The sequence below is a fragment of the Aotus nancymaae genome, unplaced genomic scaffold (genome assembly GCF_030222135.1).
Source record: "Aotus nancymaae isolate 86718 unplaced genomic scaffold, 86718_ANA_hifiasm-v0.15.2.pri h1tg000019l, whole genome shotgun sequence".
NCBI lineage: Eukaryota > Metazoa > Chordata > Mammalia > Primates > Aotidae > Aotus > Aotus nancymaae.
In genome coordinates this window covers 42,954,338-42,978,345 of record NW_026988431.1, presented here as the reverse complement: position 1 = coordinate 42,978,345, position 24,008 = coordinate 42,954,338, and the positions used below count along the sequence as shown (strand labels likewise).

Here is a 24,008-nt window from a genome sequence, read left to right as displayed (position 1 = left end):
TTGAGAGCAAATAGACTAAACTGAATCTAAACAGTGTGTGTGTGTGTGCGTGTGTGTGTGTGTGTATAGCTCCCGCAATGAGATCTTCAGTGTTTATCTGCCTTTCTTGCCTCTGCCTATTAAGTTTCAGGTGCCAGACACAATCCCTGATCTCAGAGTTCTCATTGTAGTCAGGGCAAAACTATAGCGTGTAACTCTTTGTATTTTCAGTGCCTAGCCCCCGGGGACCAGCACACAGTAGGTGATTGTTAATTATTTTATTGATGGCTTCGACAAACCCAGTTTTCAGTGTGCCTGACCTACATGGTGCAGCCTATTAGCTTGGCAGGGGCCAAAGGGAGACTTTCTGGCTTGGAATTCCCTGAGACCTTTCTTATTGCACACAGTCATGTTGAGAGCCCCATGGGCCTTTGCTTCACCCTTGGCGACTTCAAAATTTCCTGTATAACTGATCATCTCTCAAGTGTCCTTTTACAGATGGGGAAACCGAGACTTTGTAAATAACTGTCCCAGGACCCCTAAACTGGTCTGTGGTGGAGCTGGGGTTTGAACACAGATCAACAGAATGGATCTGATGTCCTATTAGTGCGTGACTCATAAAACCAGTTAGTCTTAATATGATACACAGAATAATAATACTTATTACCTTAACCCTGGGCAACAGGCTGATAAGATTATTACTCAAATCAATTTTTTTAAAAGTTTTTTTTGTTTGATTGAAGGAAGCATTTGTAGAAAAGATGAGTTGTTATTCATTCAACCTTTTGCCCCTCCCTCCTAAAACACACACAATCTTTTTTACATAGCCTCTGAATTCAGATTTTAATTTATTACTCGTAAGGGAACTCTAGCCAATGATGACAGCCTCAAAAGACCAGTCACAAGCAACTCAAGTCAGCAAAAAAGGCAACCAATAAATACTTATGATACATCAATCATTCTTTTTTCTTATACATCTTAAAAACAAAAATTGGTCTTAGTTTTTCATTTTAAATGTGCTTTCCTCCTTTGATTTATGTAAAACTTCCAAAGATATAAACATCTTTATATACAAAGAAGCAGTATGGCAGTACATGTGGCTTTTTACATTTTACATTAGTAATAAAAAAAAATCATGAGGCCGGGCGCAGTGGCTCACACCTGTAATCCCAGCACGTTGGGAGGCCAAGGCGGGCAGATCACAAGGTCAGGAGATCGAGACCATCCTGGCCATGGTGAAAGCCCGTCTCTACTAAAATACAAAAAAATTAGCTCGGTGTGGTGGCGCATGCCTGTAGTCCCAGCTACTCAGGAGGCTGAGGCAGGGGAATTGCTTGAACCTGGGAGACAGAGGTTGCAGTGAGCCAAGACTGTGCCTCTGCACTCCAGCCTGGAGACAGAGCAAGACTCTGTCTCAAAAACCAAAAAAAAAAAAATCATGAAAAGTTTGCTTTGAATCTGTTTGTAAATTCTAGAAAGAAACTAATTTGAAGGATTTATAAATCAAATTTGTTAAATGACCAAACTATTTTTTATTTGAAAATAACAAAATTCTGTCAAGCAAAGCTGGTTGGAAAGAAGGAATTATTTTCTAAGCTCTGTCAGCTAGGAAGCAGATAGGAATTAACAATCCCAAGAAGAGAAGAATAAGTTTTATGGAAAGAAATTGTAGTCATCATGCTGTAGAGTTTGAGCAGCTCATCTCAGAGGTTTAAACAGGTCCATCTCCCTAGAAGGTAGAAAAGGTGAATTAATTATGGTGTCATTATTTATGTAAATGCTTGCTTTTTCCCTCCTTCTTCCCATTCCCATCCCCTGCCTTCCTCCTGCCCTTATTGGTTGCCTATTGAATGTTTTCTATACTTTTTCTGGCTTTGTTTCAGAGCTTTAATCTGTCACTCACCTGTGTTGAGGTTATAGAAGTGGAAGCTTCATTTTGCTTGGCATCATTTAGTTATTTTTATTTATTTATTTATTCATTTTGATATGAAGTCTTGCTGTATCACCCAGGCTGGAGTGTAGTGGTGTGATCTTGGCTTACTGCAACCTCCACCTCCTGGGTTCAAGCGATTCTCCTGCCTCAGCCTCCCGAGCAGCAGGGACTACAGGTGCCTGCCACCACGCCCAGCTAATTTTTGTATTTTTAGTAGAGATGGGGTTTCACCTTACTGGCCAGGCTGGTCTTGAACTCCTGATCTTGTGATCTGCCCGACTCGGCCTCCCAAAGTGCTGGGATTACAGGCGTGAGCCACTGCGCCAGGCCAGCATCATTTATTTATTTATTTAGTCCTCAAAAAAGTTACATTTTATTTATTTATTTTTGTTTTATTTTGTTTTTTATTTTTTTTAATATCAATAGCTTTTGGGGTACAAGTGGTTTTTGGTTCCATGGATGAATGAGGTACTGATGAAATCTGAGATTGCAGTGCACCCATCACCTGAGGAGAATACATTGTATACAATATGCATCATTTATTTTAAAAAATAATTTTGGTAAGAGGTGCTGAGAGACTAAGTGCCATGTGGAAAGCCACCACTAACAAGTAGGAGAGCTGGGATTTGAACCAGGGAGGCTGAACCTAGAGATTGTGTTCAAGGAAACTTGAAGCTATGCTACCTCACTGACTTTCATAAGGTAGTAAATAGCATTCATTGCCATTTACTGAGCCTTCTAAGGGTTCAAGTGAATTCATGCTTGTTACCTTGTACTAGGCATTCCATTGGCAACCGTAGGAGTAGGTTAAGTATTAGTAGCCACATTTCATAGACAAGGAACAGTTGAGGGCAACTGACTGGGCCAAGACCACACAGCTGACATTCAAATCAGGTCTCATAGCATGTATTTTAAGGCGCATTCCCAGCTATCACTTCATTTAAGGACTGTGCCAGGCTCAGAAAGTTCTCAGTAAATTCTTTCTGCCTAAATGGATAGATGTTGATCTCACAATCTTTCCATAAATTAGGCAAGAGGCAGTTGGAATAACTGAGGCTATTAGAAGTTAGTCAGCTTGCTGGGGTCACTCAGCTAGTAAGCTGTGGAACTAGGCTGAGAGCCCAAGTCTTTCTGCAGTGTCCTACTGGGGCAGGAATGCTGACCAGCCCCGTGAGAGGCCAGCTGCCCACGAGAAAGGAATCTTCAGCAGACTGACTTTAAAACTGCAGCTCTTGTGCACTGAAATATTTAGTAGTGAAATTTCGTCATGTCCAAAAATTACTTTCCAAGAGTCCAGAAGGACAGAGGATGAGCAAATATTAACAATTTTGGGAACATAGGTGAAAGTGTACAGGTGTTCATTGCACCATTCCTTCAACTTTATGCAGATTTGAAGTTTTCAAAATAAAACGTTGGAGGAGGAGGGGGAAGAGAGACAGCGGAGAGATGAAGGGAGGGAGGAAGAAAGGAAGGAAAAAAATAGACAATTCTGGTGGTGTGCATTCATCCTCTGTGAGTCTCTGGTGCCCACGCACTAACAACAACGGAGTCCATCTACTGTCTTTCAACTATCAAGTGACTCAGCCATTAAGATCTCCAAAACATAGTATCCGAATGAATGAAACTCACTAAAAGGAATCAACATACTAATACCTATGAGTATGTTTTTAAATTGAGAGGTAATTCTCAGATTTAGCAAAGTATTATCAACAATTCAAGAGTAATCATATTTTCTTTTTCTGTTCTTTCTTTCTTTCTTTTCTTTCTATTTTTTTTTTTTTTTTAGAAAGGGTCTTGTTCTGTTATCCAGGGTGCAGTGCAGTGACAAGATCTCAGCTCATGCAGCCTCAGCATCCTGGGCTCAGGTGATGCTCCTAGCTTAGCCTCCTGAGTACCTGGGACTACAGGTGCATACCACCACATCTGGTTAATTTTTTGTATTTTTGGTAGAGATTGGGTTTTGCCATGTTGTCATGGTTAAGACCAGTTCATGGCTGGTCTTGAACTCTTGGGCTCAAGTGATCCTCCTGTGTTGGCCTCCCAAAGTGCTGGGATTACAGGTGTGAACCACTGTGCCCGGCCAAAGTAATATTTTCAATAAATCTTGCAAAGAAAATTTATCATCCAGCTAAACTATATAGGAACTGAAACTTCAATTTATAATTCAGCAAACATTAAATCATTCTGGATGAATTACAAGACTTAAATGCTCAATATTCCCAACTGCAATCATAAAAATAACTTTGGTGGATTACTAGTTGGTAGTAATGTTTAAAGACCAAAACATTTAAATACGATACAATAGAAATGAAAATTTGTAGAATAAAATGCAATACACAGTGAAATTTATTTGTGATACATGCATTTTACTGCTGATTTGGGGGACTTACTTGTATTTTCCATTTTTATAAAGTAATAGATAATTATTAAAATTTTTTTATACCATAGACTGATTAAAGGAAAAAAGTCAGTCTTCTTACTTAGGAATGATTAACTTTGGTTGAATTTCCTTTAGTTTTTGTTTTTTTTTTCTATTCACACAATTGTATTTTCTCCTACTTATATAATTGTATATTATGTACAATTTTTGTATCCTGCTAAATAACAAAAGGATTTAGATTTTGTTATTTAAGGATTTTCAATATTACCACAGTTTTGGGTGAAACATTCTTTTAAGACTAATAAAATAATAAAAAGAGATACTATGACAGGTTATATAAGAAATGGATGTAACCTTACCTAGGTGAGGAGACTGGAGGGAACTGGGTGGACAGAAGACAAAGGCCGGAGGAAGGCTTTCCAACTGAATACCTTTATATATTTCTCTGTGTGCATACACATGCACATATTTAGTTTTCGAGTTATATACATGTGATACTTGTTTAAAATTTATTTACTTATTAAGACAGGATCTCACTCTGTCGCCCAGGCTGGAGTGCAGTAGTGCAATCTCGGCTCACTGCAACCTTCACCTTCCGGGTTCAAGTCATTCTCATGCCTCAGCCTCCTGAGTAGCTGGGACTACAGGCATATGCCACCATGCCTGTCCTTCTTATTTAAAATTTAAATAAAATAATTTGAGTCATTTAAAGTTTTACCATAATATTATGTTAAGTGAATAGACCTTTATTTACATATATTTACATAATCCCCCTATTAGGGAACTCTCAAGTTTTCTTCTATTTTTTTCCTCATCAATCTGTGCTTTTATTTATTTTTTAATTTTTATTTATTTATTTATTTTTGAGACGGAGTCTCACTCTGTCACCAGGCTGGAGTGCAGTGGCGCGATCTCAGCTCACTGCAACCTCTGCCTCCTGGGTTTAAGAGATTCTCCTCCTTCAGCCTCCGGAGTAGCTGGGACTACAGGTGCGTGCCACCATGCCCAGCTAATTTTTGTATTTTCACTAGAGACAGGGTTTCACTATTTTGGCCAGGATTGTCTTGATCTCTTGACCTCGTGGTCCACCCACCTCAGCCTCCCAAAGTGCTGGGGTTACAGGCGTGAGCCACTGCACCTGGCCCCAGTCTGTGCTTTTAATAACTTTGTGTATGTGCGTGAACAATTGCCTAATTTGATTTGGGTGTTAGTTGAAATAATCAGACTGTCTTACAGTCTGCAAGTCTGTTTTTTAGTATTTTGTTGTTGGTATTTTACAATACTATTTAGAGACTAAAGCCTGAGTGATTTCATTTTTTCTTCCCATATAAGAACTACCTTTTTATCTGTATCAGAAATCCTATCAAATCTAGGTTTCACATTGGTATGTTCTGTGCATCTGAGGAAGTGAGAACATGCCAGGTCAGACCATGATGTGCTGTTGCTGACACTGTACCCATATGACAAATGCTCACTTCAGGTGAATCTTCATATAAACATCATTGTAAGTGTTCATATATAGACAGAGTCCTTTGTCTCCAGAACTACGGTCAACTGGATGTGAAGCTGAAAATTATGGCCAACTTCAGCCTGGGTGTTTTAACCTGCTCTGGGTTCCAGTAATGAAATGTCTCTGTCTCCATGAACTGACAGACTGGGCTGACTGGACTTCCCAACCTAGGCTGGTTTTCTGCAGGCGGTACACTTACCCCCTCATTCCCTCAGTGCTGGTGGCCCGACCTGGCCTCCCTCATGCTGAGAAGAAACAGCAAAAGCCTTAACTTACCCCACAGCAGCCACAACACTGGCAGTCTCCACAGAGGGTCCCCAGGAGGCCATTAACCACCTGGATGGCACAGAGAACCATCTGGATTCCTCCTATGACCAGCAGGATGGAGAAGAGGGTCAGATTCCAGGGAACCACATTGAGAGGCTGTTGGCACTTGTTCCATAAGGCTTCGTCATTGAGATAATCCCTGTTGGTGGTATGGGGGACAAATGAAACACTTGTAAAAAGTGTGCAATTCCCTTGAATAGAAAGTTACCACAGGCTGGGCAGGGTGGCTCACGCCTGTAATTCCAGCACTTTGGGAGGCCAAGGTGGGCGGATCACCTGAGGTCGGGAGTTTGAGATCAGCCTGACCAACGTAGAGAAACCCCATCTCTAAAAAAGAAAAAAAGAAAGAAAGTTAACGTAACAATGTTTCTGATGCACTACTTTCCATTCAAAACAAGCTTCACGAGAAAATACTTGCACTAACAATTTAAATACTCCAAAACTTAAATTTTTTATCAAGTACACCCTATGTGCCAGACCCTGTTCTAATCACTTCACACATATTCACTCATTTATTTCTCATAGAAACCTCTGGTTCTCTTTCACAAATCAGAAAGCAGAGGCACCAAGAGGCTAAGTTATTTTCTCCCCGGTCACAAAACTACTGAGTGGCAGAACAATTTTTGTTAGCTGACCAAGAAGATGGGCAAATTGACCATCTATGATGGGGACAGAAAAATGAAGACACTCCTGGAGTAGAATTTCACAAATGTGCCGCCAGGGGCGGTTGCTCACACCTATAATCCCAGCACTTTGGGAGGCTGAGGCAGGCAGATCACCTGAGGTCAGGAGTTTGAGAGCAGCCTGACCAACACAGAGAAACCCCATCTCTACTAAAAATACAAAAAATTAGCCAGGCGTGGTGGTGCATGCCTGTAATCCCAGCTACTCGTGAGGCTGAGGCAGGAGAATCGCTTGAACCTGGGAGGCAGAGGTTGCAGTGGGCCAAGATCATGCCATTGTACTCCAGCCTGGGCAACAAGAGCAAAACTCCATCTCAAAAAATAAAAACAAAGGGCATTGTGCCTTGAAGGATAAATGTGAAGTATACTATTTTAAGACAAAGATGAGTAAAGTGGGTAAAGTCTTGTGGATTATTATGACTTTTACATTCTTAGAGCCCCAAATTGGTCTCTTTGTTTCCTCAAACTTTCAGTCTTAATAAGAAACTCTCAGCTACCTACTGAATTAATGTTGATGTTATTATCTTTATGATAACCTTCATGGAAAAGGAAGAAACGAACATTTTACTCTTGATTTCAAAATAAAACATTGTTTATAGCATTGATTTGTCTTTCCATAAGAGCACAGGTACTAGCAGCTTGCTAGCTGTGTGACTTGCATACTTACCTGTACAATGGGAGTTACATTATCTATCATATCACAGGGTTATTGTGAGGACTACGTGAGTTGGTATGAGTAAAGTGCTCAGATCGGTGCTTAGCATATAGTAAGCGCTCAATAAATGCTAGTATTGTCATTACTTTACTTAATTCAAGCCGTCTAGTCTAGTGGAAAGAACTGGTATTTTGGATTCAGATGAAGCCTGGTTTGAACCCAAGCATGCCCCTTACTAACTATGTATTCCTCATGCAAGTTACTCACCTCCTCTAGTATCAGTTTCTTTCTCTCTCTCTCTCTTTTTTTTTTAGATAGACATGGAGGTCTCACTATATTGCCCAGGCTGGTCTCAAACTCCTGACCTCAGTCCTCCCACCTTGGCCTCCCAAAGTGCGGAGATCACAGGTGTGAGCCACCACGCCCTGTCAGCATCAGCTTTTTAAAAAAATCTATATAACAAACTAAGAACCACATCACAATTGTGAGAATTCACTGAGATAACACATCTTTTGTATAGCTGTATAAGACTGTTCTTTTTTTTTGAGATGGAGTTTTGCTCTTGTTTCCCAGGCTGGAGCAATGGTGCTATCTCAGCTCACCACAACCTCCACCTCCCATGTTCAAGCAATTCTCCTGCCTTAACCTCCCGAATAGCTGGGATTAACATGCCTGATTAATTTTGTATTTTTAGTAGAGACAGGGTTTCTCTGTGTTGGTCAGGCTGGTCTCAAACTCCTGACCTCAGGTGATCTGCCTGCCTCAGCCTCCCAAAGTGCTGGGATTACAGTGGTGAGCCACCGTGCCTGGCCAAGACTGTTCTTTTCAGTACTTTTTTTTCATATTAAACTTTGCTTTAGAGGGTCACAAAATTCTGTGGCATATTTTTGGGCAAGTTGTTTCCATTAAAAAGTACTGATTTTAGAAACTAATAACTTAGCCAGGCACACACCTGTAATCCCAGCTACTCGGGAGGCTGAGGTGGGAGAATCACTTGAGCCGGAGAAGCAAAGATTGCAGTGAGCTGAGATTGCACCACTGCACTCCAGCCTGGGTGACAGTGTGAGACCCCATCTCAACAAACAAACAAACAACCTAATAAGTTAAAACTGCCGCATGAAAAAAAAATCCCAAATGGTCCACAAAACATTCTCCTTTCCTTCTGAAGGTTTTAGGGTGCATTATTAACATTAACCAGTCTTTTACTATTAAGCTTTAATGGCCAAATGAGACAAACAGTTCTGAGGTTGTTCTTCTACCGCTGATTAAGACTGTGGTGCCAAGTATGAGGGAAAATATTCACTTAGTCTCCTGAGCTTTCTGGGCAGACTTGGTGCCAAGTCTTCTGGTCAGCAGCCTTCTTGTTCACTGCTTTGATGACACCCACAGCGACTGTGTATCTCCTATCACAGACAGCAACATGACCCAGAGGAGGATAGTCAGAGGAGCTCTCAACATACATGGGCTTGCCAGGAACCACATTGATGATGGCAGCATCACCAGATTTCAAGAATTTAGGGCCAGCTTCTTACCGGAATGGCAATCAATCTTTTCCTTCAGCTCAGCAAACTCGGAAGCAATGTGACCTGTGTGACAAGCAGCAGAGGGGTGTAGCTAGCACTGATTTGGCCTGGGTGGTACATGATGATCACTTGAGCAGTGAAGCCAGCTGCTCCCAATGGTGGGTCATTTTTGCTGTTACCAGCAATGTCGCCATGACAAAAATCTTTGACAGATGTGTTCTTAACACTGAAGTCCACGTTTTCCCCAGGAAGAGCTTGCATCATGGTGCATTTCAACAGACTTTAGTTGTAATGTTGACTGGAGCAAAGGTGACCACCATGCCGGGTTTGAGAACACTAGTTTCCCCTTAGCACATAGGCACCAATATCACCAAATTTGTAGACATCTGGAGGGGCAGATGCAAGGGCTTGTGAGTTGGATGAGTTGGTGGCAGGACACAGTCCAGACCGTCAAGCAGCATAGTTCCATTGGCATTGCGATCTTCGTGGGTGACTTTACATCCCTTGAACCAAGGCATGTTACTACTTGGCTCTAGCACGTTGTCGCTGTTCAACTGGAAACTGGCACAGATGCTGCTGTGCTGGGGTTGTAGCCAATTTTCTTAATGTAAGAGTTGACTTTCTTAATGATTTTTCTCATGTCTTTTCTGACTGTAAAGTGGCTCGGTAGAATCCATTTTGTTAACACCAACGATTGGTTGTTTCATCCCTAGTGTGTAAGCAAGAAAAAGGGCATGTTCATGGGTCTGCCCATGGAGATAGCAGCTTCAGATTCACCAACACCAGCAGCAACAATCAGGACCGCACAGTCAGTCTGAGATGTGCCTGTGACCGTGTTTCTGATAAAGTCTCTGTCCTGAGCATCAAAGACTCATGCAGTACTTGCTGGTCTCAAACTTCCACGGGGTGATGTGTCACACTCACACTCATCGTACCATTTATTCGAGACCCAAGCATACCTGAAGGAGCTCTTTCTCTCATTAGCAGCCTCCTTCTCAAATTCATCGATGGTTCTTTTGTAGATTACACCACGTTTGTAGATCTGTTGGCCAGTAGTAGTGGACTTACCTGAATCTACACGTCCAATAATGACGATATTGATGTGAGTCTTTTCCTTTCCCAGTTTGGCTTTGATTTAGGGGTGGTTTGCATAACACCTGGGTTCTGGTGGCAAACCCATTGTGAAAATGGCCTTTTTTTTTTCAACATCAGACATCCATCTTTCTGTTCTGCATTTTTTCACTTAGTCCTTTCCATCTTTACAATTTTAAAACTTGTTGATTATAAAAGGTTTTAAAGCTATGATATTTTCCAGGCACACTTTATGAAGAAAAGATCCTGAGGTGAAAGAATTGGCGATCCTGAGTTCCGGGCCTCTTTGGAGAACCTGCACAGCGGTGGGATGACAGCACCTCCTGGTGGTAGGATTTGTGAAATGTTTACAGGGGAACTTGGAAGCAAGGATTGAACTTGGGTGCCTGGAGAAATCCTAAGTCCCACTCCTGCTGGAGCCTCACCACTCACAAACCACCACATAGCCACACTCAGGCCCTTCTTCTCTCCCCTTAAACTCTCCGATTCTGGCAGTCTCCGAGGATCGGCAAAAAAGGTTGCATTGACGTTCAGTTTGATCATTGTGTCCAACTCCCCAAACCCAGTGAGAGAGGAGTCCTGAGTTTTTCATGGACCTGGTAACAAGGCAAGGAGAGCAGAAGCAGTTCAGATGCACTTAATTGATGTTTTAAAGCATCCAGTTATTATGCAGGTGTTTCCACCTGAGCTGTAGTAATCCCATCAACGTGGGAGCAGAAAGCCAGGAATTTCACGTAACTCTCTTCTCGCCAGCAGCAAAGGCAGCTGAGGAAAGGAACCAGGGAGCCCGAATGCAAATGCTTTGCTGGCACGCTCTGTCTGGTGAATTCAGATGCCACCTCCTCCGGGAGAAGCTCCATGATGTTTCTGCCTCAGCCTGAGTTTGCTTTCCTTCTGTGCTCCCCAGCACTCCGTGTTTCTGTCCCTGTTGTACAGAGCACCTGGATCCTGTGCTGCCATCACCCCTCCATTTGTTTGTCGTCTCTTCAGGACTATAAACTCCCAAGGGCAAAGACCATGTCCCACTGTCTCTGTCCCCAGTTCCAGCACAGGGAGTGAGTGCTTCATAAATAGCAGCAGCTCTCATTTCCTGGGTCCTCTGTGCCAGGCCCTGGGCTAGCTGCTTTCCATCATCTTTCCTAATGCTCCAAGGAGGTGCTACTTTACTTGAACAGTGTTTGGCATACAGTACCCTTCAGTAAACACTCAATGAATGAATGAACATATACCCATTTTACAGATTAAGAAGGTGAGGCTAGTAAATGGAAGTGCCTGGGTTTGATCTTAGGTCTGTCTGACTCCAAAGCCAGTGTTCTTACCCATTACACAAATGCCCTTTGTTACAGTAGTTATTTCTTAGCATATTTGAAATGATTTATTTATATTTGATTTATACATCTATAATAGCACGTGAATTGAGGCTTACTTACGTCACAATAGATTATTCTTTTAAGCCTTATTTATGCCTGATAGAAAGGATTGAAATTAAGTCACAGAATCATTATGGAAGCACATTTTTAAAAGTTCTAATGCATAAAAATAAATTCCATTTACAATAATACTTTATATTCATAAAAATGGATAATAAGGCTGAATCGAACAAGTACGTGGTACTGTGCTGAGTGCTTTTTGTACCTTGTGTTATTTTACTCTCACCTGAAGCTGTGAGGTGGATGTTGCTGTTACTCCCATTCATTTCACAGATGAAACCTGAGAGATAAATGGTATATAGCAGAGGTGTGGCTAGACTCTAAGTCAGCCAAGGGCAAAACTGGCTCCTAACATTTGTGAACTGTTTCTGCTTCATGAGAGCTGAGATTACGTGGTGCAAATCCAATCTCATTCTATTAAAGTGGCTTTCAGCTCTTGGGAATAAGTTCACTTGCAGCTTATAATGCTCCTTGCTGATAAGTAATTTCTGAAGTGCAAATGCAGATGGTCTTAGCTGAATGTCAAGGCAGAATATTTAACTGTGTTCAGTTCAGTGTCTCGGTGTCTGAGCCACAGATGTGAGGGTGCTCTCCTTGACCTTGACTCTTTCCCAGGGAGGTGGAGAGTTGCAGCCTGGCCCAGGAGAGCCATGTGTGGTCCCATCCCTCCCTGATGACTAACCACTCCTGGCTCTTTCTCTGTTTCCCTCCTATGGCTGTCCCCACACCCTGTGCAGGCTACTTTTCTTTCAGCAGCTCAGGGTCAAGGGAGGGATGGCCAATTGTCTCAGGGAGGAAGACCTTGGATGGGAGGAGGTTCTATTTCAAAGGAAGCCAAGAGGGTGTATTTCAAAATGCCCAGGTTTCTTTTTCCTTTTAGGGTGTTTCTTTAATATGGTTCTCAGGACAGAACAAGTTAACTATTTTTGCTCCCTTAATATTATCGCCAACAAACATTTCTGAGGAAAACAGTGCTAAATGCTACGGCACTGCAGAGCCCTGGATTTTGTGCACTGTTAGAAATCTCAGAGTCCACCTTGATAACCTTCGCCTTTTCTCCTCACACCTAAACCTGATGACTCCATTTCAAACATTCTCTGAAATTTTGCCTTTTTTGAGCCCCAATTCTGCTGCCTGGATGATGCTCCCCATCTTATCTGGATTATGATGCCAGCTTTGATCTCCCTTGAATTCCTGAGTCCTCCTATTCACTTTCACATTACTGGCACCATCATGCCTCTAAAAGTCCAAAGCGGCCATGCTATGCCCTACTTGAAGTCCTCTGCTGTGCCCTGATGTCTTGAAGATCTGCCTGCCTCTCAGTCTCACCACATCGTGTGGTGGCCCCTTCTGCAAATCTCTCCTCATTCACATTAAGCTTCTGCCACACAGTGCTCTGATGTTTGCTGAGCATGTTAGCCTTTTCATGCCTGAAATGTGCTTCTCCTCTCTCACTGGAAGGCAAACTTCTGCTCATCCTCCAAAATCAGCCCATGTCACCTTCTTAAAGCATTTCCCCTGCACTGCTTCTCTATCTCACACTTTCTGCATGATGAGGATCTGTTTCATGTGTTCACCCTAACTCACATGCTGACTAGGGCAGGAGCCACGTCTATTCATTTTTGTTCCATATTTTTGTTCCATGTTTGAGATAGGCTTCAGCACAAAATAAGACACTGACTGTATATATATATATAGAGAGAGACTATATATATATATATATATATATACACACACACACACATACTGACTATATATACACACATACACATGTGTATATGTAGATATATAAATGAGTGTGTGTGTGTGTGTGTGTGTGTGTGTGTATATATATATATATATATATATATATATATATATATATATATACCTGGAGTATCTGGGACTACAGGTGTGCACAACCATACCCAGCTAATTTATATTTTTTTTTTGGTAGAGGGACAGTGGGGTGGGTAGTTCTCCCTATGCTGCCCAAGCTGGTTTCAAACTCCTGGACTCAAGCAATCCTTCACCTCAGCATTCCAAAGTGCTGAGATTACAGGCATGAGCCACCACTCCCCGCCAATTATAAAAAATCTCATTCTATTGATTACTAGCCATGTTGCCCTGGGAAAATTAACCTTTTTGAGTTTCAATTTTCTACTTCAGGGATAAAAATTCTTCTAAGATTTATGAGGAAGATGAGGTGAGATAATGCATATAAAAGCACTTAGCACTTAATCATTGGGAAGAAAAAGAAGAAGGAAAAGGAGGAAGAGGATAAAAGAAAAAAGACAAGGAAAAGAAGCAAAGGAAGGGAGGGAAGAGGAAGAAGAACAAGCAGCGGCAGCAGCAGCAGTTGCCATCACTGCTGCCCTTTGGTAATAAGGGAGAAATGACAGCTGTCTTCAGTTTTCTTGTTTTGGCTCATACAAGTGACTGATCCTTTCCACTCTCTCAGCAGCTGTGTATGAGTGTTAGGTTTACAGCTATAACAACAATTACTATATGCTTATGTGGATAAGAAGAGTCCACAGACCCTTTTTAACCATCAGATACCAGTATAGTACAATATAGTAAAAGGAGTAGAAGGCAGAATCCCATGAGTTTTGCCAGCAGGGAATCTAGGCAAAAAGCAGACAGTATGAGTCAATATAAATTGTGTTCTAGAAAAAGCACTGTGACTTGGAGTAAGAAAACTTGGATTTGAGCTTCAGCGTTTAAGAAACTGTTCCTCTCGGCAAGTCACTTGTCCTCTCTGGGCCTTGGCTGTCCTGCCTCTGAAGGGGAGTTAATAATCTCATAAACTTTTTATGAGGATCAAATGAAACAATATAGGTAACAGCACTTTGTTAACTGAAAGCACCAAGCAATAGAAGGTTCCACTGTTGCTGTAAGAAATTCACAGTGAGCTTCTGCAGTCAGTGGGAAGGTTTGGAGCTGACAATGGTAGATAACATCAAAAAGGAATGTGAGTTCTCATCTCAGAAGAGAGGAAACAGGATTTGAGGAGACAACAGAATACTGCTGAAGATTTGCCAGTTGGCAAAGAGGATGCAGTGAGACCTGGACCTATCCCTTGAATGCCCTTCCTGTAGCCATCATGGCATATTTTATACCTTGCATAAAGAGTCATCTTACATCTTACATGGGATTAAATTCTAAAGTTAGGGCATGAGGGAAAAAAAAAAACATAAGTAGTCAAAATCATTCTTAAATAGCCCATAAATCACCTGGAAACTGTGATATATATGGTTTTGTAATACATCCCTTTACAGTAATTTTGATCACATTATAGTTTGAGGCAGCTGTGCAGATGTCTAGGTGTTCAAATCATTCTCCCTTCAGGTAATTATCAAAGCTGTACGGTGAACAGAAGATAGAGAATTCTGAAATGTTTCCACTTGCCTGCAAGATTTACCCTATTCTGTTTTTATTACTAAATCTTTTTTTTTTTTTTGAGACGGAGTTTCGCTCTTGTTATCCAGGCTGGAGTGCAATGGCGCGATCTCGGCTCACCGCAACCTCCGCCTCCTGGGTTCAGGCAATTCTCCTGCCTCAGCCTCCTGAGTAGCTGGGATTACAGGCACGCGCCACCATGCCCAGCTAATTTTTTGTATTTTTAGTAGAGACGGGGTTTCACCATATTGACCAGGATGGTCTCGATCTCTTGACCTCGTGATCCACCCGCCTCGGCCTCCCAAAGTGCTGGGATTACAGGCGTGAGCCACCGCGCCCGGCCCTATTACTAAATCTTTATAATCTGGTACCTGTTCATGATACTGGTTAGTTGCTGTTGTGAGGGGTATATAAAATAACATATTTGAAAGCATCGATTACAGAGCAATGCACAATAAATGACTGCAGTGAGAATGAAAACTTGCTTCCCCAAAAGGACTAATACCTGGAACTTCAAAAAGTGGTTTCCTGTCCTTCCCTCAGTTTGGCATTTGGTGTGGTGGCCCACAGGCCAGCTATCACTCCTGACCTTGGGCATTGGTCCCATCCCATCACAAGCAGGGCGTGCGTGCGCGAGGGGAGGGTGTTAGGTCCTGCAGTCAGAACGTGTGAGGCCATTGAATGGCTTTGGAGTGTTATTTGGCATCTGTCGTGTCTCCTTTATCCCTCTTTTGTTTTGGATATACATTTATTCCAACTGACTCTAATTTTTCTAGGGTAGTATTATTCACATAACAGAAAAAATAGAAAAATATGTTTACTGTGGCACTGATGTTGCTGGAATTAACAGAGGGCTCCTTGAAGCAAGACATAATCTGTAGCTTCACATACACACCCCTAGGTGGAGAGAGTGAGCTGGGCATGTGGGGAGGGGTGGGCAGGGTTCAGCCTTTTGGGATCTGAGCTCAAGCAAGCCGACCTCATGGCAGCTTAGCGTGTCCTCAACAGCCCTCTCTGCATGACAAGAGTGCTTTTCACATAGTAAACTAAATATATCTGGAAACTACTGCACAAAGTATGAGGATGTTAGAGACCTTGTATTCTTTAACTACGACCGAGGCGGGGATATTTCATGTGGGACATCTGTGAACAAACCGGGACCATGTATCACAGAGAACTAGGCCCGTTTGCCTCCCCAGCCTGAAGCCTGTTCTCACAGTAAATAAATACACAGTTTTGAGTTAATATATTGGTGTTCCACAGGAATTTTTTAGGCACGAATCGATCCTTCATGTGCAGGAAGACCCGATAATTATATTTCTTGACTCTGTGGGATGTGTCAGTCACTGCTAGGCAGAGGGGCTGAGATGGTGAACAAAAAGATGCTCCAAGCCCCCTTGGAAGTTAGAAGTCTAGTACAGCTTCGCCTAACAGATCTATTTACCAGGACCGAAATGTCCTATACCTGTGCTGTTCAATATATGACTACTGAGTACTTGAAATATGGCAAGTGTGATTAAGGAATTGAATTTTTTTTTTTTTTTTTTTTTTTTTGAGACAGAGTCTTGCTTTGTTGCCCAGGCTGGAGTGCAATGGCTTGACCTCGGCTCACTGCAACCTCCACCTCCCGGGTTCAAGTGATTCTCCTGCCTCAGCCTCCCAAGTAGCTGGGATTACAGGCATGCACCACCATGCCAGCTAAATTTTGTATTTTTAGTAGAGACGGGGTTTCTCCATGTTGATCAGGCTGGTCTTGAACTCCCGACCTCAGGTGATCTCCCCTCTTTGGCCTCCCAAAGTGCTGGGATTACAGGTGTGAGCCACTGTGCCCCACCAGGAATTGAATTTTTAATTTAATTTAATTTAAATGAATTTGAGTGTAAGTAGCTGCATATGGCTGCTGGCTACTGGACTGAAAGGTGCCGTCCTGGTCAGTGCAGCGCAGAAGGATGTTTACTATGAAAGGCTAAGATTTGAAGTCAGAAGTCCTGGATTTGAGCCTTGCCACTGTCCTCAACTAACTATGTAACTCTGAAGCTAGTGAAACTTATTAAGCCCGCCTTGGCACAGGGTAATTACCTCTTGAGGTTCCTATGAAGATTAAATTATACATTTGTGGGATAAGGTTCTTTACAACATACAAAGCACCATGAAATGTTATTTTAATGAGTCTATTAACATTAACAGGAGAAACCTACAATGATTTCAATGTCATTTTCTGTGCATTTGCACTTAAACAATTGTTTAATTATATACAATTTGGGGTATTAGTGAAAGCCCTTGAGTCCAGTTAGTGAGTAATTATTCTTGTTGTCTTTTATAAGATTTGTAATGGAAACTATTACTCTGTTTATTAATATTATTAGTTGCCTTGTGTTGCTGCTAATAAATATTTGAGTGCAAGTGATGACACAACAAATCTCTTCCTTCCCTCAGGCTAAAGGAGGCATCCATCCCCTTTTAGTTATTTCTCCTGGGGTCTGTGAAAGGAGCAATTAGAGGTGAGATTCTATGCAACTTTGTTGTACTGCACAACTCCAGCTCCGCCTCCACGCCTGAGATTTGTGTAAGGATAAAGATAGGACATTGTGTGCAGTCTCCCCTTGGGAGATTTATCTGCCTGTGCCCCTTGTGGTGACAGGTGGGCATTGCAGGGTGTGGTCTTACCCATCGTGGAAGGGGTAGCCCCATGTACTATTGGCCATGAGGCATTTAGGACCCTTGTTGATTGAAATGGCTGAGATGATAAACGAGTATCCAGCTCCCAAGAATCCAACCACAGCAAATATTGTGGAGGTAAACATCTGAAAGAGAGGAATAAAGACAGTCAAATTCTCCAGGTGGTCCAGAGGATACACTCAGCACACCTAATCCACGTGCTGTTGTACGTGGTGACTACAGGAAGTTATGGGGGTAGGAGCTAGTCTTTATAGTAGATTAGATCTGTGGGGTCTTCTAGAATGAATTTTGGTTTCTTCTTTTCCCTTCTATTTCTTTTTAACCTTTTCATTGGTGACTGAGATGTTGGTTCTGTTTCGATACCTTTGAGCCATGGCCTTCTAATCTTGTTAAAGATACACTGTCCTCCCCAGGGCTGATAGATAAAGCCAATCTATTATAGAATCAAAGAACCTTTGGAGTGTCAGTAATCTTAAAAGTTTTCTGGTCAAATTATCCTGCTGAGGCCAGTCACTGTGGTGTCTCATGTGACAGGTAGGTTCTACTTATGAGAAAGAGTAAAAGTTTAAAACCCCTCCTCATTGGCCCTCATTACGTTCCTCGAGGCCAAAAAGATCAGGTCTAACCTCTCTTCCATTTGGCAGAAGTCTTTAAACTATCTGAAGATTGCCTTGACATCTCTCATCCCTTCCACACTTGGAGTTTTCTCTTCTTTAGGTTAAGCAATCAAAAAAATTCCATTCTTCTAAATATTTTTCTTTTTCGAGACGGAGTCTCACTCTGTCCCATAAGTGGGAGTGCAGAGTGCAATGGCGCGATCCCAGCTCACTGCAACCTCTGCCTCCTAGGTTCAAACGATTCTCCTGTCTCAGCCTCCTGAGTAGCTGGGATTACAGGCTCCTGCCACCACATCTGGTTAATTTTTGTATTTTTAGTAGAGATGGGGTTTCACCATCTTGGCCAGGCTGGTCTCGAACTCCTGGTCTTAAGTGATCCACCTGCTTCAGCCTCCCAAAGTACTGGGATTACAGGCATGAGCCTCTACGCCCGGACTTCTTCTAAATATTTTTATATGATGAAGATTAATTAATGAAAATCAGATTAGACTACCATATTTCTTTTTTCAATTATAAAATCAAAATAGAATTATTGACTGCAAAAGGCAGAAGCAATCCTGGAGTCCATCTAGGTTAACTCCTTCTTACAGATGAAATAAATGTAGGCCCAGAAATGTTAAGAACTTTTGCAATAACCGTTCTAAATAGTAATTAGAAAGTACCATGAAAACATTTAAAATTTTGGAAAAAGAGGCTGAAAACTATCACCTCTATTACTTTGATGGCAAAGCACAGGGTTTAAAGTCGGCAGACCCAGACCCAGGCTTATATCTCAGCTTTGGTAGTCTTCTGTGTGTAATGACTTTGCATAATTAATGTGTCCTCAGAGCCTTAGTTTTGTCATCTTAAAATGGACGTGATAGAGTCCACCTTAAATGTCTGTTGTAAAAATCAGACACGGTAACCTAAGTTAAATGTCATCTGCTTTCCCTTTCCCTTTCATGTTATTAATAATATTATCATAGTACATATTTGGGGTAGGGTGGGATTTGAAATAAAGAGGGCCTGATCATGCCTGGGTGATTGAAATCTATGTAATAATGGAGTTCTACTTTAGCTGGTTTTCATTTTCATGTCATATATCAATGTATTTTGGATGCAACTTTTTAAAATAATTCTTTTTAATAGAAAATTTAACTCTTTTGCCAACTCATCTGATTGATGGAACATTTTGATACCAAGCTCTAACATCATGTGCTTTGTCTGACTTTCCTTGTAGAACTGACCTTTCCATTCTTCATTTCACAAACATCTTTTATTATTATTATTATTTTTTGAGACGGAGTTTAGCTCTTGTTGCCCAGGCTGGAGTGCAATGGCATAATCTCGACTCACTGCAACCTCTGTCTCCTGGGTTCAAGTGAGTCTCCTGCCTCAGCTTCCCAGGTAGCTGGGATTACAGGCATGCACTACTGTATCGGCTATTTTTTGTATTTTTAGTAGAGATGGTTTCTCTATGCTGATCAGGCTGGTCTTGAACTCTTGACCTCAGGTGATCTACCCGCCTCGGCCTCCCAAAGTGCTGGGATTATAGGCATGAAGCACCATAGCCGGCCAGATTGCACAAACTTCTATCATAGCACAATGCCTCTAATACATTAATGCATAGCTTTTTACATTTTTTTTTTTTTTTTTTTTTACACAGGGTCTTGGTCTGTCAGCCAGGCTGAGTACAGTGGTGCAATCATGGTTCACTTCAGCCTAGACTTCCTGGGCTCAAGTGATCCTCCCACCTCAGCCTCCCAAGGAACCGGGACTATAGGCATGTACTACCATGCCTAGCTAATTCATAACTTTTTGTGTCTGTCTTCTCCAAATAGAGCACAAGTTCCTTGAAGTCACGAACAATAAATTAGTTGAAGATAGGGCATTGTTCCACACTTACCATAGTTTTACAGTTTTTCTTCTTCTTAGCGTATCAAAGGCACTGGATAATGACTTATTGCATGTTTTCAATGACTAAGGTTTCATATTACTAATTGTTTAGATTTTTTCCCCTTGTTGCTTATGTTTAGGGTATCTAAATCCACCCTGAGCATCCAGAACATTCATGACTTTAACTTAGGTCAGAAATAAGTGAACATTTTGGACAATTTCTCATGTTAGAACAGGCAATCTTTTTTCCATAGGATATATGGTTGCATAATTTTGGGAATTACTGGATTACATAAATAAGTTTCATTCCTGCTGTACTTCTAAGAGTATAGTACTTATGAGACATGAATGTGTGAAACCTCTGAGAAGGAAATCTACTGTGTATGCTGGAATATAAGGAAAATCATTCACTCTCACATTATTCCTCAGAAATGAGGGAATTACCTTAGAGTTGAATCCTTATTTCATCTATCAGACAATAAGGTATTTCCTCAAACACTTTATTTTGAACAACCAGTGGAGAAGAAACAACTCAATCATTGTTGAATGACAGAATTGTGTTAAAAAATTTTTTTTAACACATATTTATTATTATAAAAAGGTTGACCCCACAGTTCCTAGTTCTGGATATGATAGTTAACAAGCCTTTTAAAGGGCATTCTAGACCGGGCATGGCGGCTCACGCCTGTAATCCCAACACTTTGAGAGGCTGATGCGGGCAGATCAGGAGGTCAGGAGTTCAAGACCAGCTTGACCAACATGGTGAAACCCCATCTCTATTAAAAATACAAAAATCAGGCCGGGCGCGGTGGCTCACGCCTGTAATCCCAGCATTTTGGGAGGCCGAGGCGGGTGGATCACGAGGTCAAGAGATCGAGACCATCCTGGTCAACATGGTGAAACCCCGTCTCTACTAAAAATACAAAAAAACTTAGCTGGGCATGGTGGCGCGTGCCTGTAATCCCAGCTACTCAGGAGGCTGAGGGAGGAGAATTGCCTGAACCCAGGAGGCAGAGGTTGCAGTGAGCCGAGATCGCGCCATTGCACTCCAGCCTGGGTAACAAGAGCAAAACTTCGTCTCAAAAAAAAAAAAAAAATACAAAAATCAGCCAGGAGTGGTGGCACGTGCCTGTAATCTCAGCTACTCAGGAGGCTGAGGCAGGAGAATCGCTTGAACCTGGGAGGTGGAGGTTGCAGTGAGCCAAGATTGTGCCACTGCACTCCAGCCTGGGTGACAGCAAGACTCCACCTCAGAAAAAAAAAAAAAAAAAAAGAGGGCATTATAAAATAAGCACACTTCATATTTATAATTGTGGAGATCGTTAATATGTACCTGTAGGAGGAATGTTTGAGCATTGTCTTTGTCTTCTGAGAATTGATATTTGTGACTAAAAGTGAAATTTCCTGACAACATCATGCATAGACACAAAAATGTTGTATTTAAACTTAAATGGAAAAAAAGATGTGCTGTGGGAGCCTTTTGATGGTTCAAACCGTGTCTTTAGCAGTAGAAAATAGATTGAGGTAAAAGAAACATGAATATTTATTTACTTTAAAATAAATGAGCCAGGCGCAGTGGCTCAAGCTTGTAATCCCAGCACTGTGAGAGGCTGAGGTGGGCAGATCACATGTGCCCAGGAGTTCAAGCCCAGCCTGGGCAACATGGCAAAACTTCATCTCTACAAAAACTACAAAAATTGCGGGGCAAGGTAATCTGTACCTGTAGTCCCAGCTACTCAGGAAGCTGAGGTGGGAGAATTGCTTCAGCATGGGAGGCAGAGGTTGCAGTGAGCTGAAATCACACCACTGCACTACAGCCTAGGTGACAGAATGAGACTCTGTCTCAAAAAAATAATAAATGGGAGAAATGTCAGTTCACAATCAATATATTAAAATTATTTCATATTTTATATAACATGATTTAAAATATGTTTATGTCACTGAAAGTTTATACATTATTGTTGGTTAAGTAGCTTTTCTGAAGTTTCTTCATGGGAAAGTAAGACATGGTTTTATGTTCGGATTTGCTTTATACCTGCATGCAGTTGGGTATACATGGTACTTGCAGTTTTCCATTCTTATTGAATCCTATACTTTTTTTTCTTTGAATCCTTGTAAGAAAACACTTTGGAAAATGCTGCTACAATTTTTTTTTTCTTCAGTTTATTTTCAATAGAGATGAAATCTCACTCTGTTGCCCAGGCTGGTCTTGAACTCCTGGTCTCAAGCCATTCTCCTTCCTTGACCTCCCAAATTACTGCGATTAGAATACTGGGATTACTGAGCCATCACACCTGGCCTACAGTTCTTACTGAGAGCTTATATGACTGGTTTTCTGTTTCTTAGCCAACTCCATGCTCCAACCAAATTTCTGTTCAGTTAGGTATAGCTAGTATAACTCCAGGATTAGAGCAAGTGAAATCTTACACTTACGGCAGTTTCTTCTAATGCTACCTACTGCCCTTTCAGAAATAGGTTCTGAGTGGTCTGGAAACATTTGTTGACATGTGGCATATTGAGTTGTCTTCATGAAAGACTAGGCCGTCACAGAGAAAAACAGATTATATGAAGGAAGGGGGCGTCTCGGCACATTTTATGGATAACTCACAGGAAGCAAGATATATGCTATGTCATGTAGCTTTAAGTTATTTCAAATTCTTAGAGATATGATCAGTCTAAAAGCCAGCATAGAATAACTTATTTATCATGGGTTTCATGACACAAAATGTTAAAAGAAAGAAAGGCCAGGCTTGGTGGCTCATGCCTGTAATTTCAGCACTTTGGGAGGCCAAAGCTGGCAGATTACTTGAGCCAGCCTGGCCAACATGGTGAAATCCCATCTCTACAAAAAATACAAAAATTATTGAGGGGTGGTGGTGTGTGCTTGTAGTTTGAGCTACTTAGGAGGCTGAGGTGGGAGGATTGCTTGAGCCCAGGAGGCGGAGGTTGCAGTGAGCTGAGGCTGAACCACTGCACTCCAGCCTGGGCAACAGAGCCAGACCCTGTCTCCTGTCTAAAAAAAAAAAGAAAGAAAGGAAAAAAGAAAAAGAAAAGAAAGGTTCTTGAAATCAAGTTGAGCAAGTTGAGTACATTAGAGAGCAGACACTTCAAAATTGGTATTATTTACAGTAAATAGGCAAAAGTCCTAGGATATCTCTGGAAGGAGACAGTAATTGAGAAGAGCAGGGACCTCTGAGGAGGGAAGTTGGCAGACTGAGAATTCCTTTGCAGTTTTTGTGCTATGGGCATGCTCCACCTAGTCTAAGCGAACAGTGAAGAAGGACACTACTGTGTTGTGGTCAAAGGTATGGATTAGAGGCAGATGGATCTGGATCTGAGTTCTGGTTCCTCCCTCATGATCTTGGGAAGTTAATCTTTTTTATTCCAGTTCCTCTTCTGTAAAATAAGGCTCAATAATAAGTACCTGCCTTACAGATAATATGTAAGATAGCCTAATCAGTAAAGGTACACACCTCTCAAAAATCAGATCATCCCCAGGTGGGAAAGGCTACTAGCAATGCCCAATGCCTCACTGATAGGACACTCAGAATTATTCTTCCTGTTCCCAAGGTTTGGATAATTTCCCATGACATTAACAAGCACTTGATCGATGTCACTATTATATTATAGTAGTTTTGTTATCATATCCTCACACACACACTTACTTTACACAAATACAGAGAGCATAACCCTGAAGAGAAAAAAGTCAACAGGCTAATTCTCTCATAGCTGCTCAGGGCACAAATTCTGCTCACATGTTAAAGAAATGTGTACAGCATATGCTGTAAATGTTTCCCTTGAAAGAGTAGATAAGAAGGCCTGCAATCATACGTCCTCTAACTCACCAGCTGTCAGCGTGAAAACCTCCCTTTCTGTTGGGCTCTGGAGACAGACAGGTACCGTCAGATCCCAGCTGGTGTGTGCTGGGTCCTTTAGGTGCTTATGTT

General features: G+C 41.7%; 1 protein-coding gene across 1 annotated transcript in view; it reads right to left on the bottom strand.

Moving 5' to 3' along the window:
- Positions 1-810: 810 nt before the first annotated feature.
- The window catches only part of TM4SF4 (transmembrane 4 L six family member 4), a 29,588-nt gene continuing 6,390 nt past the window's right edge, over positions 811-24,008 (bottom strand). The window contains exons 3-5 of the mRNA XM_021669550.2: positions 17,558-17,694; positions 6,079-6,268; positions 811-1,708 (exon numbers count right to left, since the gene is read on the bottom strand). Coding sequence (XP_021525225.1) covers positions 1,691-1,708; positions 6,079-6,268; positions 17,558-17,694 — 345 coding nt within the window. The 3' untranslated portion in view covers positions 811-1,690. The remainder of the gene's footprint in view (positions 1,709-6,078; positions 6,269-17,557; positions 17,695-24,008) is intronic.